This window comes from Manacus vitellinus, unplaced genomic scaffold, assembly GCF_001715985.3.
Source record: "Manacus vitellinus isolate BGI_N305 unplaced genomic scaffold, ASM171598v3 scaffold_0_pilon, whole genome shotgun sequence".
NCBI lineage: Eukaryota > Metazoa > Chordata > Aves > Passeriformes > Pipridae > Manacus > Manacus vitellinus.
In genome coordinates this window covers 39,366,185-39,383,681 of record NW_021938789.1, presented here as the reverse complement: position 1 = coordinate 39,383,681, position 17,497 = coordinate 39,366,185, and the positions used below count along the sequence as shown (strand labels likewise).

Genomic DNA, 17,497 nt, shown 5'->3' with positions numbered 1-17,497 from the left:
AAGTAACACCATAAGGTGTTCTCTTGTGCGTACAACCACATTCTTTCACGTTAATGAATACTTACCATTAATGACAGACTCAGTTCAATAACAGAAAGATTCTCTTGTCCTGATACATCAGAGTAAACTGTTGTGTTCAAACCCACAGATTCAGAATGCAAATGCTGAGATAGCCACAGTGGGCCGGCTAGCCAATGCTGTATCTCCCTCCCCTCTGTCTCTGGCATTGAGTGGACATGAATTTAAGGTGGGTCCAGCAAGTTTTGCCTCTGCAGACCTTTTTTCTTGTCGGCTCAGAAGAATAAAAAACCCCCAAGGTTACCACTGATCCTGCACCTTCACAGGTGTTTTAGGTCTGAATTGAACTGTACAAACTAGTCAGTGCTTCTGGGAAGCTGCTGGCCCAGCATCTGCCATTTCCAGAGTGGCAGCATCTGCCACCTCCATTCCTTCACCACTCAAACCCTGCCACAAGTGCAAGTGCTGTGGGTGAAAAGGTTAAAGATGTAGAAAGGAATGACTGTCAGCATCCACTGTATATTAGCTGAAAAGTCAAACAGCTGTCCTATAATCTCCCTGCTCATACCACTAATGTACAAACAAGTATCAATCAGCTAGCAATTTGGTCCTGCCTGTTTATTAGTAAGCATACTACCTAGCCAAGACTATAGAGTTATAACTAAAAATTGGTAGTGTCTACTTTGAGACTAACTAGATAAATAATTCAGAAACACATTCAGAAAATTTTAAGTGAGTCTCTGAAGAACTGCACTTACCTTGGGGGTAGTACAGGTTCTTGTTGAGGCACTCCACCCTGTTCTGAATGATTCAACTCCTAAAATGATTCAAAAGAAAAGAGATATTTCTTTAAGCCTAAGGAAAAAAAAAAACCATAACAGATCTTGGTGAAATTATATATTTCTTATATTAAATTATATCCCACAGACATGAAAAACAAGTTTCTGGAGGTCTGGGAGTAAAGTAATAAGTATTATGGTGTATTCTAGCCTTTTAAGGTGTTGTTGGACATAGAGGGGGACGTAAATGACCTGGTTTACTACCTGAAACACAGATTAAATTGTGCATTAAGTATGATCCAGCCCTCTTTTCCTACTGCACGGCAGTAAGGGCTTAAGAGTGAAATAGAGGAGTCACACAAATTTACCACTACACTGCCCATAGGATTTCATATTATCAATTTTTATTTAACTTTGACACATGAAAGAGACTTTGAGCAGTCTTTAAGACACTTTGAGCAGTCTTAAAGCAGAAAACATGACATTAATGCAACTCACACAGGACAGTGTCTCTTGGAAATAACATTAGCTCCCATTAAAAAAGGCATATAAATATGTTTCCTAAAGATCTAACAGATAAACCCCAGTGAATCTTGCTTTGGCAAATTAAGGCATCACTCCTCCCAGGTGTCCATGCTGGCCCTGCCAGGGATTACTACCCTACAGCAGTCAGGAGAGGGGGGACATGTGCCATGTCTGAAGGGCTTGGACCACAGCGATGGACTAACAAGTGAACATCCTTACTGCCTCCTGCTGTTCGTTTTCATCCCAGCGCCAGAAAATTCTGCCACCTTCACTGAACAAGCACAGCTGCTTCTGGCACAGTGTGGTAAATCAGAGTGCTGAATCTGGGTTCAAAAGGATCCTTTCTGAACCAGCAGTTTGAAATACGTCTGAACAGTCTTGTTTACTTAATTCAGTGCTTGAATGTGCTTGAAACTCATAAACAACTTCTGTGACTTTTCCCACCTAGAAAATACTTAGATGTATTTTGTGACAAAATTTGACCCTTGACTGAGTCCCCAAATTATTGTCCTGATTAAACAATCCTGATTAGAAAGAAAACAACCTGCCACTTTCAGATGAACATGTTATCCTCATACAAAAAATCTTCCTTTTCAGACACGGAAGAAATCTGTGCCAACTGCTACTTATGGTCAACGATTTTTACTGCTGCCGTTTGATCACCTCCACCGACAAACAATACTAGTTTTAGGAGCACTGTTCTTATCTTTCCACAGATAAGATTTAAGTGTTTCAGTGGATTCAATGCAATCGTTTTCTTAAAAACATCCTCTGAAGCTTACACATGCCCATCACAATAACCTGAATGACCTTGTACAAGTTTTGGAGTAGCACTGCATAAAATGTTATTTAATGTCTTGTATCGGAAATTATTTTTTCAGCATTATCCAGAAAAGATGGGACCTCACTGAATAGCCTTTTCAATCGTGACATTTAAAAACCCTTTACCTTAATAGCAGAGGTAGGTACAAAGGCATTTGTTGGCAGCTGTCCAGCTAGTGAGGGCTTTTGATTTGATTTTTTTACTGCCTGTGGTTTCCACACGATTCTCTGACATTCTTGCCATCACAAAACTCAGTACTAGAAAATTTTACTGTCATTTTCTAGTTTATTTTAATTCATTTTTGTAAATCTGTGTCAAATGGCATACAGGATATGCAGCTACAATGTCCACCATTACTGCGTAGGTGCTCAGGAGCGAGGAGCAGAGCCTCACTTTCCAAAATAGGTGGTTCAACTGAATAGAAACAACTAGAAGAACTTAAAAAAAGCAAGCTTCATTCTTCTACAGAAAAGTTTCTTCTGCCCGGAAATTAGCACAGACATTAAGAGGTATTGTGTCTATGAAGGCAAAAAAAAATTGATTTCTAAAGGACTTTGACAACATTTCACTATGTAAATCCCAATGGACTTTGAACCACTTTGCAGTGCTTTTGAAATTAAGTTGTAGAATATCCTGATTCCAGATGATAAATACAGAAAATTGAAGATAGATGTGATCAAAGTTTAGTAAAATCACCTAAGTGCTTTTCAGAACTGACAGCAGTCTAAATTACCTAATTAAATTAAAGAACATAATTAAAAGAAAAAAAGCCTTAGATTTTTGAGCAGTCCTTTTCATCTTTTGGTCCTTCAAATAACTTACTTTACAAATGTTTGAGAGTCACAAGAGATCTGTTAACCACAACACACAAAGCTGTAATACAGGAAAACAGTTCTAACTTACCCCTTTTTTCACTAGGTCACCACTGTTGGGTTTTCTCACTGTGATATCGGATGTGTTCCCAATAGGCTTTTCAGCAGGAAGTGGTGGAGGGCTATGGGGGATGTCATTTAAAGCTGCAAAAAGACCAAAAATTCCCAAATGAAATTCAAATTAATAGCTTCTTTACATGGATCAACAATAGACAAAATGGGGCATTTTTCTGTGAATGCAACTTCCTTCCTCAAAGCCAGAGCAGCCAATGGGAAGAACCACTTAAAGACTAGCGAAGAGAAAAGGGACATGAAGCAAACATTGCAACTCTGAGGCTGACTTCAGGAGTACTTCCCACCCTGCATAACAGATCTTCACTTTACTCTCAGGACACCAGCAAGTTATTCTAGAGTTTCAGGGTTTCAGCTGCAAAACTCATTGATATAATATTAGATGAGTAGAAGAGTTTCTACCCCTGGGAATGTCAGAGTCATTACTGGATACCCCTGAAACACCATCACCATCTCTCAGCCACATTTCTAAACCGGCTCACTTTTTTTTCAGCTGTCAGCTCCTGGAATATCCTTCAGGCTGGAAAACAGCTGAGGGTTATTTCAAGTAACCCTGAAAGATCAGGAGACTTGGATGGAAGAATCTCCAGAAAGGTAAAGGCAAGAAAATAAAGCGCTGCCTGCTACAAAATTCAGGGTGACAGAAAACAGAGACAGAAGCTCCTGGGCAGTCTTTAAGGAGTTAAGCAAATTTAGGACATGGAAGAGGAAACAGTAAGCTCTTACTAGGAAAGAGTGATGATGTCCTTGGTCTCAATAAAGAATATAAAACTCTGGTAATTATATGACATTTGCTTTGAATGTCTCTGCCATTGAAACCTGGGAAGCACTTGGACAAGTTTTGCCAGCATATTTACAAACATTTCGTCTTTATGTATTGGAACCTTGTCATCTATTTTACAATGTGTTTGTATATCAAGAAAATTCATTTAACAGAATGAATTTCAGACACTTAAGCTCTTCTGAATTCCTGCTGGACTTGGAGTTAAGTGAAAATATGTGTAGACAGTCTGGACATTTACAGAGTGAAGACAACAAAGAAGAGAGATGCTGTCCAAAAGAAAACTTTCAGTTGCTCATTCCATGAAAAATACTCTCCACAAAGAAACAATACATAGGAAGGAGAAGTGCTGTTTATTTTTAACACCTCTGTTGCATTACTATGATGTAAATCACTGCTGTGATATTTAAAAATTCATCAGTTCAAGGATAAATCCCTGATTCTTAGGAACAGATCATAGTTACTGTGTTGGCAGTGACCAAGCATGGGGGGAAAAAGTTAGAAAGTTCATCACTCTTCTAAGCTAGTGTGATGGATGAAAAATAAAAAACAATACCTGACAGTAATTGCAAAAGAAACCTTCTCTTATCACATCTTACTGACATATAAAAAGCACGAGACATTTATTTATCCACTTCAAATCTTGCTATATACACAGATGGCCTGATTTTCTCTCCCTTACTCTTCATAAGACAAAATTAAAGGAACTAAAGGAAGATAAAAAACCTGAACAAGTAGACGGCAGGTGTTCTTTTCAGTGATTTCTAAGTGTAATAACTGAAGTGGAAGTTTAATGCTTCCTTTCTAATCACATCTCAACAAAAATGCTAATGCTAATTGAATACTTTACTGGAGTTCAAATGCCTAAGCATCCAACTCTATCTCCTTTTTGGTAGTGCTGGATGGGTGGCTTTGTTGTTGTTGTTGATAATTAGGGGGTTTTTTGGTGTTTTTTATTTGTTTGTTTATTGGAGTTTTTCTTTTTGGTTTGTGCTGGTTCCTGACAGAATTTATCTCCCTCAATATGGTGAAAGACCCCCTGTACTGAGATTATGTGGCCCTTTTACAATGTAAATCCTACTATATCCATGTTATACCTTGATCCAGTTGTACTTTTCCCACTTTTTAACTTTTAACAGCTTACATTTCTGCAGCAGCTCCTATCTGACAAAAAACTACTCTGCTTTCTTGGAATCTGCTTCTGTTCCTCCATATCCCATTAATCTTCCAGCCACAGACTCCCATAAAGCAGTCCTTCACACCCTCCTGACATTTGTAGCTAAGTACAGGACGATGGGCAGTCTTCTCTGGAAAGCTAAATTACCACTAGAGAGCAGCAAGGGACCAGTTATTTACAAGTTCGAAAGAGAACTGTCTCAGACAAAAAAAAGAAAAGAAAACGAAAAAAACTGTCAGGTGGTTGGTAGCAGTTTGTTTGGTTTTGGTTTTTTTATAATGGAAATGACAATCTCTTTATGGAGAAGAACTATGTCAGGGGTTCTTCACAGTAGCTCACAAACATGTTCTTCTAACTGAAAAAAACCTTTTATTTACAATCAGATATTAACAGAAAGACTTTTCCTCACAGCTTTATCTTCAGTCTTTCTGCATTTTTAATCATTACCACTGCACTTCTCACATATGCAGGGGACAACAAAATGTAGTATTTTAGCGCTGGGTTGGTGACAGGGGGAGATGGAAACTTGGGAAATAATAAGAGAAAGTCTCAGGAGAAAAGCCACCTGGACATACTGTTGCTACAAGTTGACTCTACACATACTCAGTGTAGCAAAACACGATTTTGAAATATGAGTTTTAAGAGTTATCTTCTGACATTTCTCCCTAAGCTCTGAAGATAAAACATTAGGCTAAACAGAAACAAGCATATACTCCAGTGTACAAAGATCAACACAAAGATCTTGTGGCTCCCAGGAAGCTTAGGAGCAGCGTTAAAATAACATCAGCTGAGGTCAGAGCCAAAATCAATTTGGCCAATCAGCTCCGTGATAAGGTTTAGCTGACAAAACAAGCTCGCCTCTGCGGGAAGGGTCTCCCGCTCTTCCCTGCCAGTGTTTAGATCTGCCTCACGCACACTCTTTCCCCTTTGATATGCATTAGCCCCATAAGGTTTGAGACATCAGACTCAGTGCAATGGAGGGAGCCAGATGAGGCAGCTGGGAGGCATGGAGAGTGTAACATGATTCTCATCTATTTCTCCCTCCCACCACAGCCTTTAGGTTGGCTGCTCTGTCTTGTCAAACTGTACCACCTCTGGCACCTAATACAGCTAGTAAATAGCAAATCAATTAATAAACATTGAGTTCCAGGTGAAATTATTTTCTAATACATTTCTCAGACAATTTGGGAGAAGAACTTACGTTTCCCGGGTTTAGCTGGGATTCGGATCACAGTGGGTTTCCGAGCTAAAGCTGATTGAGCCGGCTGTTCCTTTGCAGTTTCACTTTTGGTGAGCAACTGAAATGGATCTAAAAGGGGAAAAAAACCCCCGACATATTTAATATTTATTTGTTGAACACCTATCTCACCAAGTAGTGCTTCCATTATTAAGGATATTTACACTTCACACCCAAGATAGTAATAAAAAAAATAAATAAATTAGGCTGATGCAACTAGTGTACTCAGCAATTTGTACATAACATGTCTTCTTTGTACATCTGCATTCATAGCTGACTTAACACAGACATGCTCCAGATACCTTCTGGGATTATATAAGCCACTGAACAAGAGAAACTGCATTGCTTGGCAATAGGGACCTAAAATCAGAATGGCTTTAGGGAAATGTTTTCAAAGCAGTTGCTCTGATATGTAGACATAGCTGTGAACACATTCACTATAAGTTTTAATCAATAAAATCTAGTCAAAGCTAAACGATCAGCACTGCAGCAGATAAAATGCCTACAGAAACAAAACAAAACAAAACATTTGAATATTACCAATTACAAAATGTCTTTGCTGTAGAACAACTAATTCCCTTGAAGATTCTGTATCACTTTATTGGTTATAAACCTAATGACATGGAGGAGACTGGTTCAGACCAAGGACTGGGAGTTGTGCCTGAGCTCTGCCCCTGCCTGTATCACTCATTCCTTTACAAGCCTTTCCAATCATTCCATTGGTAACACAGGAGCAATGTTTTCCATGCTTCACAAACTTCAGCACTGGTATCTTATTAATAGGCATGGGAACATAGGCACATGTAGAAGGCAGCTGTAAAAATACTTGTGCATAAATAAAAACCAAATCAATGGGTCTTTCTCATGTACACCTTCATGTCAAAGAGCGATACCACATTTACACCTCTCCTCTCTTGTTAACAACTGCTACTTCTTTCTCTGACATTACCAGAAACTGCTGTAAAATGGCAATGCTTAACGATATCATAAAAGTGTGAAGTAGAAACTGGAGAAGCACTCTGGATGATAAATTCTCCATGACACATATTCCTAGCCACAACAACTGAGTCTGATCTCCTCTGGTGGCCTTTTTAGATGTATAGCTCAATGAGATGTTATTTATGGAGTGTCAGAGTCTAAGAGAGCAAGTATGCTGGGCATCTCTTTAAATGCTTCATGACTTCTATAAAAGTATACCCTTTCTCAAAACTACTGCCACGCTTCCTGACTAATTTGGAAAACCCTGTATTTAACAAAATTTTATCTTCAATGCTTATAAAAACCAATTAAAATTATGCAATATTAACTCATGATTTCTTCTAAGTAATCTTGGATAGCATATCACAATGTGGTTTAGCAAGACACAACAAATCTGTGTCTGGGAATTTCCGTAAGATTTAGGAAAATCCAGAAAAACAGTACTTATTTATGAACAATCTCATGCCCTCCTGGACGCACATAAGTTTGGTGGCCACAGCTCCCCAGGTTCTTCTGCCTCTCCCCTTCCTGGGTGCTTCTCCCTGCTGCAGGCAGCCCCCTCCCTTTGCCCCCCGCTCCCGTTGCCAGCGTGCAGCTGTCACACAGCAGGGACCACGTGCCACAGAGCCCGTGCATGCTCACCCCTGCTCAGATGTCCACCTCCCACTAGCCCCTTGCTTAAGGCTTCCTTCACAGGTGGATCCAGCATGTATAGGTGTGCTATGTGGGTTTGTGCCATGGCCTCTCTCCAAGTCAAGACAGGCTCCCCAGAAATTCACCTGGGTACCTTCATATCACATTTTCAATCATGAATCAAGTACATCAGTTCCCTCTGTCAAGCTACTTGTACAACACTTCAGGTACAAAGGATCATGACAGGTCAACAATCTGTCTACAGCTAAAGGTATAGTTACAAATAAGCTCTGTTACCATCTAGACAGAAGATGGCTCCGTCACATTGTGCTCAATGACCCTGGTGCATCCAGAAACTAGGCACAGGCAACCGACACTATTTTAGAAGGTAAGGGCAAAACTAACATCTTGCTGAAGTTACAGATTAGCACTAGTCAGTAAAAGGTTTGTGTTTCTTCAATGAAAGCTGCATCAGAGTAAGAGTTTTTCTAGAATTCTTGAAAACACAGACCACAAGAGGGGTGGAAGCATTCTGGCAGTACAGTCATTACAAGAAACAAAAATCCCTTTGTCTGCTAGCTACAATGCTAACTCTTGAATTGCATTAAAACCCCCAAAGATTTATCTAATCTTAACTCTTGTCCTGGTGTTCAGAGTGACTTTAAGTGCAGCTGAAAAAGAGAGAAAACCTGGGCTTTCTTCTCTCTTTCAGTTATCTGGCAACTCTATGACACATTTGAGGAGTGACCCTGGCGGGGCAGCAGGGCAGTGGGGCCTCAAGGCTGCACTGGCCCATTGGGATGCTGGAGAGACGGGATGAACAGCAGAAAGGTGAGCAGGGCTAAGTCATGGGCTCCTTGACACAGCAGGACCATAAGGAACACACTGGCACACACAGCACCTCCCTGGATAAGGTCCTGCAGAGGTTAGGGAAGTTCTGCATGAACAATGAAGAAACAGTTTTCCAAAGCCTCCATCTTATAAAAATAGAGACATTGTGAGACCAAGTGGAAACGCTCTAAACACCCAAAATAATCACAGTTCTGTATTCTTGTAAATTTATAGGAGATTTAAAATTGTACAAAATTGCTGTTTGTCAGCTGTTAATCACTGCTATGCATAGAAATGGTTTTCTTGACCATTCAACAGTTGGCAGAGGTCTCCACATCAAAACATCTGATAATTTTAAGTCTGAGAAAAGTAATTTCTAAGGTTGAGAAAACCATTTGATGAACGTTAGTTTTCCACTCATTATCTGATGTTCAATTATACTGTTGTCACCTCATAATTAGTTTAAAACTCATTACCTTGTTTGTGTTATTCCATTCCCCAGTGCTGGGTTTGCAGCAGAAATTGGCTGAGAAAACAACTGTGCTGCTTTGTGCAATGGGACTGACAACATATCAAATTTTTATGTTGTTTAACAACAATTGGGCATCGTTTGAGCATAATTCACGGAGGTGTGAAAACAGAACTGTTAATATACTCATTTAAAGCTTCTCAGCTCAAGGAAATTAATCTGCAAGTCATTTTTCATAACACATATCAACAGATTTCTATTGATTTTTTTTATTAAACTTTTAGAACGATGCTTAAAGTTTGTGTCTTCCTTAGTTTCATTTTTCTACAGCTTCTGTTTCAAAGGTTTATGTGATAACATATGTTAGTGTGCTTGTACACAGGAAAGACAAATGAAAGCTCTGTATTCAAATACACTGTATATCACCTCTTTTCTTTCAACAGCTTAGGAGAGACAGCCTTTTCCCCCCATTTTCATTTACTACCCTTGTTTAAAATAAAAAATTAGGAGCTTACAGAACAAACACTGGTTTTGCCCATGTGAAGAGGATGGACAGATATCTTTCTGAAATATTTATTGGTATCTTTAAGTGAGAGGGAGTAAGAGGTAACAGATACCCCAGCAGCAATAAGGGGTATCTCCAAACAAATAATATGTGGAAAGTAAAAGGTACAGACTAGTACTATCTGTTGTGAAGGTGCTCAGACTTGCAAGGAGTACTCAGTACACATGAGAACAACGTAGTACAAAAGGTGGGAATGCTGACATGAACCCCACTTTCCACTACAGAAGTATGCAGCTGTGGTTTTTAATTAAAAAAACTAAAAAAACTAAATCGGCTCATACATTCTCTTCACACAGAACAGGACTGTTGTCAGAGTCTTCCAGGAATAGAGAATAGACACAAACCTCATCAACAAATGTTTTTATTAAAACCTAGGCCCATAAAAACACTCTGGTGTTTATGGAGGCATACTCAACCCATATCTGGGGAAGATTCTCAACAAACAGGTCCTCCTAGTAATATATCTGAAGATTCAATGGAAATCTGACAGATAACATCCCAGAGAAGAATGAGGTTCATGCTCAAGAAACACTGTGAAATGCCACAATCAAAAGTCTGATGTTCACTCAGACATTTTAAACCTCAACCTATTTACAACTACAAAGAGATGTACTAGACAGGTATCCTACCTAAATTCTAGCATCGGTGATTTTCCCAATCTGTTTTCCACAGCATTTTTCATCAAGACAAATAACAGTTTGCTGTTCTTAGAAATGGTATTTCTGACACAGAGAAAATAATACGGACTACATCACATTTCACAAAAGAAGTGATTTGCAGTTCCCTCTGCATGGAAAATTGTCATGATGTGGTCATGATCATATATTTTAACAGGCTGGGAAATTAAAAAAGAAAAAAAAACCCAAACCAAACAAAAGAGACACAGTATGATGCAGGTTCTTTCAGGATCTGATCTGTGAACAACATGAAAGTAAGTTCAAGTGAAACTCAGGCTTCTCAGCATTCTCTTAACACTGGGAAACTAGACCAGCTCACTCAAATAAAAGGAATACAGTATTATACAGCAGGAGACTTAGTATCCTTTCAGATTTAAAATTGGAGCAGAGGAAAAGTACATCTGCTTTGCAGAAGGAGCCTAGCAATCAGTGTGACAAAAGTGCACAAAGACAAAGAATTATATAGAATTTTGTATTCTCTGGAAAGTATAGAAAAAGAATTTGCCAAGAGATGCAACAGAAGATCTGACCTAAATGTACTCGTTGAAAATGCAAGCTGTCCTTAGCTGAGCAATGGAATGTCTCATCCACAGTGTCAGAAAGCTGGAGAGCAGATAAAATCTACTAGAACAGCAAAATTTCTTGGGCTATTGTAACACTGAACGGCAATAAAAGCATTCATGAGGTGGGAAACTACACATGTACTACTCATACACAGACAGAGACACACAGATGGACCTTTTCTGAGCTTTCAGCACTTCTCTCTCAAAGTCTTGGAATCCCCACACTTTGTATCTGAGTATATCTAAAAGCATAACCATTTGGTTCATTGCTAGATTGCCCATACTAGTAAAGGTAATAGAAATTGCAGTGCCTTTGGCACAAAACAACTGTGTATCCCAGCATGAGCTAATATGTGAGAGTTTGGAGGCTACTCCTACATCATTAATCTATTTTGCTAGTTGAAGTAAGATTAGGATAGTTCAGATTGCAAGAGCCTTCAGGAGGTCTCTAATCAAACCTCCTGCCCAGAACAGGTCAGCTATGAGGGCATGTTGTTAGAAATTGGTTATGTAACCTGGTCTAACTTCAAAAACTGGATGCCAGAGGGTATTTGGACATATACTGGGTGACAAAGAAAATAAGCCTCCAAGTTACCCTGGAGATTAAGAAACACAGCCTTGTCCATTCTTTCCAGGTGAATAAATGGTTGTTCACTGGCAAGAGATTTGAGTGCCCCAAAACAGGCTAGCTGGAAATTTCCAAAACAGGTAATTGAAAGCAGTAGGGCAGACAAAATCTTTTCCTATTGAAAATGTGAAGGACAAGGTAATTTATAATATTGTTTAAAATACCTATCTACTCTCTTGCAAGAATCTCACGTTTTCAGCAAAGGAAAAAAATAGTTTTATTTAAAAACATTTTTTTCAAATAAGCATTTTATTGTTCTTTAACAAACTTTCTGATCAAAGGATGTCTGCATTTTGTTACTGTAAAACAAATTTAATTATCAGAGAAGACAGATCTTATTAAGAACATTATTACTTGTGTGTTACCACTTAACAAGCATCTATAGACCCAGAACTCAAAAACAAATTCATTTGCATTTGACAACTTAAAGGGCTCCTCATCTATTACATAGCTATGATTTAAAAACCTTTTTTGTTTCCTCAACCTAGATATAAGGCCCTCTCCTGCAGCAACAGTGGAGCTCCTTTCAAGGCCCTTGAAGGCTCCAGTTTACATTTACTAAGCAAACATCTGTAGTGACTGAAGAGTTAATGGATGCTTGTTGCCACTTCTGCTGGAGACTGCCAACCCTGCAGCAAAACCAACAGGACACAACACAGACCTGAACCTCCACTACTCCACCCCACAGCAGCATGTCTTCAGGCAAATCTGTTTTTATAAGAGGTTTAAGCCAAAGAGCAGATTAAAATGGATGAAACAGCTCATTCTTTTCTGGGGTTGATACTTTTGGCAGTAAGTAAAAAAGGAGACAGGTGTCTTTAATATAACCACAATAAGAGTCATTGGAAGTAATGCAGCAGAACCTTAAGAAAAGCTGCATTATTTTGAAGATATGTCTGGACTAATCTACAAGTTAGAACTATTTCAGTTCTTTTCTGTTTTTCTTCTCCTTCCTGAGGAAGCAATTAAAAACAAGCAGCTGGGCAATATCGCCACAGCAGACAAATCTGGAGTTACTACAGCAGCAGTTTTTATGAATTGTCTATAATGCCACACAAATGCCACCATTCATGCTGCAAGAAGGAACAATACACATAAATGGATAGCAGAAATGGTTTGGTTGGGTTTTTTTTTCACCCTACAGGCAGAAATGAACCTTTATACTACAATAAAATAGTTAGATAGACAGACAGACAGATAGATAAGACAATTAAGAAATGCAGTAGTTGTACTACTGTTCAAACTAAATCTAATGAAGCTATCAAAATGTGAGCTGTGTCCTGCTGGTAAGGTAAGGCTCTTTCTGAACTACTTTTCAAAGAATTTGGTTTAAATTTAGTTCTGGTATGTTAGGCACAGAGCAATCAATGAATTATATGGTGTTTTAGAGAGAAGGAAGCATAGCTCCCCTTATGTGAAAAGGAAGAAAAATATTCTAGCAAGATTTACCTCCAGTTTTAATCTAAATGCGCACTTTAAATGCACAGTTACCTTATTTTCTTTGTCCAAAACACACGTCAGAACATTCAGCAAGCAGGCACACTACATGCTTTGACACAGCAACTAACACAAATTATGGTTAAAATCATGGGTCTTCTGAAGCCATGAATTTACACTTGGTTAAACTTGCACTAGCATTTAATTTCCAAGTCTTTGTAAAAATGGGTAAGTGAGAAGAGAGCCCACCTGACAGATTACCAAAACTTCAGGAACTGCACAAATTCCTGTTATCAGCTATAAAAGAAATGTAAAAATATCCCACATGCTCCAGAATATCGCAATCATCATCCAAGCATTAGAACCTCAAGATGTAGAGTCCCAAACAGAACCCTTCGCATCTTAAAATGACTGGCTTGAACAGAAGTAGTTTCATTAGGATACAAACGACTTTGAACATTATCTCTGGCCTTTGAGTCCAAAATTATTGCACTTAAAACTGGCACCAATTTTGGCTGATGACAAAGCAGTTCTACAGATTTGATGTAGACTGACTTCTCCTTTCTGGCCCTTGGGCCAGCATCAGAGACATGAGTTGGACGCAAGATTCTGCCACAGTTCACCTCTAAAAATAAAATCATTACTGTTTGGATAAGGGTAAATTCACTCTACTAACAGCTGTGCTGTTGGAGATGCTGTCAAACACTGATGAAACCCATGGGATTGCCTGAGGTAAACTTGAAAGAGAATCATCCAGCGAGCTTAAACTACCAATTAAACATTGACAGTTAAACTGGTGGAACTATAAACTGTTTTGTTGTCCACACTGTTGATATTAGCACATACACAGTATTCAAATATCTTTCACTACTGTGGAGATGGCAGCCTTCTGTTAGAGGAAGCTGATGTCTTATGTCAGTCAACTAAATTGCTGTGGAGACTCCGAATTTGTTTTGCCTGTTTCACCTTTTCATTCACATGCTCACTTCAACTTCTGCGCCCTTCTCATCAACTCAACATTTCACTTTCTAACTTCCACACCAGCTTTAGCAGCAGCAGTGATTGATCTGTCCAGTTCCATTTGCATTAGTCTAAGTACCAGGCTCGGTTGTGCTGTACCAGAAAAAATGAAGCTTTGGGAACGCTGCAATCTGTGATGTAACACTGGTTCTTTGACAAAAAAGATGTTGGTGCTTGGTTTCAAACAGCACTGCATAAAAGCCTCCTTCCTTTCCTAGGGTTGCCATAACAACAAGCAGAGTGCTGTCATTTTGCTAAGTAATGACAATGACAAATATGTAAGAAATGCAAAGGTCTGGGGAACTGGGAGCAAGATTAGAGCTACTCTTCCTGCCTTCACAAAACATTTCACTGTGGATTCATCTTGCAAATCCTAAGCTGTTCCTACAGGAATGTGAGAAATAGCTAGTGTTAGTGCTCTGTGTTGCCTCATTTTCAGAAAGCCAGTGTTGTTCTTGTGGATACTCTGTCAAGACATTGCACAATATATGATCTTGAGCTCACAAATGACAGCAAAAATCTGGAATGAATCCTAATTTTACAGTGAAATAAACTGATAATGCTGTCAGACCTTTTTCTCTTTAGTAGGCAAGAAGTGATTACAGCAAAGATGACATTTTATTGCATGAACAAAATCACAGACAGGCGACTCAAGAAGTCAGGGAACTATTATTTGAATAATTCCTCTGTTAACCATGAGAATGGAAAGCATTTTCTTCTTAATTAAATCAAGAATAACACCTAGGACACTAATGAGAAAGAGTAAGAGTGACATTCTTACCACTTCATCGTGAAAGCTGGATTTTTTCAAGTGATTTTCATTTGTGAACACTCACTCTCTGATTTAATAGAAGAATTAATGTTATTTAATTTTTCCAGGTTGAGGGAAAGTCTGTCCTTTACTGTACATAGCAAAACCATAATTTTCCTTTCAAAATATAAATATTCTCTGCTACTTAGAACAGTAGATTGGCCCACCCAAGCCACTCTATCACTCAACTCACTCTATCTCCCTCAACTGAACAGGGAGAGAAAAAATAACAAAACGCTCATGGGTTGAGAGAAGGACAGGGAGAGATCACTCACCAACTGCTGTCGTGGGCAAAACAGACTCGACTTGGGGAAAAGTTACTTGAATTTATCACCAATCAAATCAGAGTAGGATAATGAGAAATAAACCCAAATCTTAAAAACACCTTCCTCCACCCCTCCCTTCTTCCTGGTCTCAACTTCCCTCACAGTTTTCTCTACCTTCCCTGCCAGTGAGACAGGAACGAGGCTGTGGTCAGCTCATCACAGACTCTCTCTGCTGCTCCTTCTTCCTCCTCAGAGGGGGGACTCCTCATGCTCTTTCCCTGCTCCAGCTTGGGGTCCCTCCTGCTCTGTTGGACATGGGGGAAGATTCTAGCAGCTTCTCAGAAAAACCATCCTTGTAGCCTCCCACTACCAAAACCCTGCCATGCAAACCCAATAGATGAGAGTAAAAAGAAAAAAAGATGAAAAATCACTGCTAGTTTCTTAAACAAGCATTTTGTATGACACACCCTCTGCTTTAAAATACAACTCTCCCTGGATTGCAATGGGGTTGGTAAGTTAAATCAGGACATAGTTGAATATTAAGAGAGCAAAACTTATTGCTATAAAATTTAATGATAGCCCAATCTGTGTTTTAAACTACCTAAAAGAGCATTAAAAAATCAATGCCAAGTGCTTAGTGGTATCAAACAAGGTTTATGAACAGGGACGTGGCTGTAGTAACTGATCCGTCCATATGAAATAATTATTTTCACTTATTAGAAAAAAATTGAAGTTGCTTAACTAGCATATAGCATGTGACAAGACAGGACAGAGAAAATAAGTAGGGACTGGTGACACAGAGTGTCCCCCTATGTTTGACAGAAGTTTCCCTAAATGCCACAAACATTGCTACTTCTCCAGACGACTAGGTTTCCCACTGCAGAACTTCAGGCACTTAAATAAATTAGTCAGATTAGACGGCAAGATATAAGATGTCCCAAGTTCCCCAGAGAAAATTGTGATACGTTCTAGAGGTGACATCTAGCATATAACATCAAGTCTTTAATCATTATTTTAATAATCACGTAATAAATCCAGCAGACAAGTTCTGAGATTTATACAGCCTTGAAACCTTCCGAGTCTCAAAATCCAGGTAACTTCATAGTGAAGTTACATAATAGAAAACCAAAAGTTTCATACACCCATATAAACCCTGTCAAGACACGTAGACATTACTCACAAAAGATCACATACCTGCAAAGAGTAACCACAGTGAACATTTAAAAAAATTTTTTCTTACCTGCTGCTGCTTCAGAATTGATGCTATCTTTAACTACACAAGTTGGACTTAAAGGCAAAACATCATCATCAAAACTGATCAGATCTCCTTCCACATCTAGTTTATTTTGCAAAGCAGGTGCTGAGGAGTTGGCTGCAGATGACAATTCCCCCAGAGACTTGACAACTTTTTCTTGGGCAGATACAGAAGCCCGTGAAGGAGCAGCAACCGGTTTTAGTGAGGCCAAAGACAGGGTAGGATTTTCTGCATAACATGACTTTTTAGGAACAAGAGGCCTTGGAGCAGGAACAGGACATCTCTTTTGTCCATCACTATTTTCTGCAACTGATCCACTCCTTGCATCAAGAAAATCACTACTGTTACTTTTAACAAGGCCAGGTTTTGGCTTCTTTGGCAGTTCAGGTTTGGTTCCAACACTGCTCCCAGCTACTTCAGGCTGAGGTTGCAATTCCTTGGAAGCTGCTGATTTGTTTTCGGTCCACACATCCCAGTCTTCTGAAATTCTGCTTACCCCTGGCTTTGGAGCAACTACTGGCTTCTTTGTAGTAACAGACCTCGGGGTGAATGAACGAGGGGCAATTTCTGGCTTTTTTGCTAATCCTGAGGTATCATTAGTTCCTTGGGATTCAAAAACTTTGATCCTTGAAACAATACTATTTTGGCTCTTTTCTGTACTCATGCTGTCTGTCACCAAGTGATTGTCTAGTAAGCTGTCATCTGAAAGAGGTGACTGCTGAACTGCAGGTTGCTGCCGTTTTGTGGTGGGCTGGTTCACTTCTTCGCCATTGTCTGTCTCACTTTCAGTACTTTTGACCACAGGTCTGAGATTGCTTCTTGATCTTGGCTTTGGCACAGGACATATCACAGCATTGGGATTTTCTTGGCACCTCTGACCTTCAGGATTTTCGAAGACTATTAAAGGATTCTCATTTTCTGAAGGAGACTTAATCAGGAGAGATGCAGAAGGCCTAGGAGGTTTAGGAGGACTCTGCCCTGCTAACAGAAAAGGTTTCAGTTACCTATTCCAGAACACTTTATTTATGTTATGGTTTGACAGCCATCAGGATGGTCAACATGATGGTTTTCATTCAGAAC

General features: G+C 39.2%; 1 protein-coding gene across 3 annotated transcripts in view; it reads right to left on the bottom strand.

Annotated features, from left to right (window-relative positions):
* SH3D19 (SH3 domain containing 19) overlaps positions 1 to 17,497 on the bottom strand; it is an 86,959-nt gene that overhangs the window by 15,022 nt on the left and 54,440 nt on the right. For 2 of the 3 annotated variants that reach the window (XM_029961762.1, XM_018071835.2), the window contains exons 7-10: positions 16,403 to 17,398; positions 6,249 to 6,356; positions 3,049 to 3,161; positions 777 to 835 (exon numbers count right to left, since the gene is read on the bottom strand). In XM_029961762.1, the coding sequence (XP_029817622.1) occupies positions 777 to 835; positions 3,049 to 3,161; positions 6,249 to 6,356; positions 16,403 to 17,398 (1,276 nt within the window). The remainder of the gene's footprint in view (positions 1 to 776; positions 836 to 3,048; positions 3,162 to 6,248; positions 6,357 to 16,402; positions 17,399 to 17,497) is intronic. The other variant, XM_029961766.1, reaches the window with a different exon arrangement.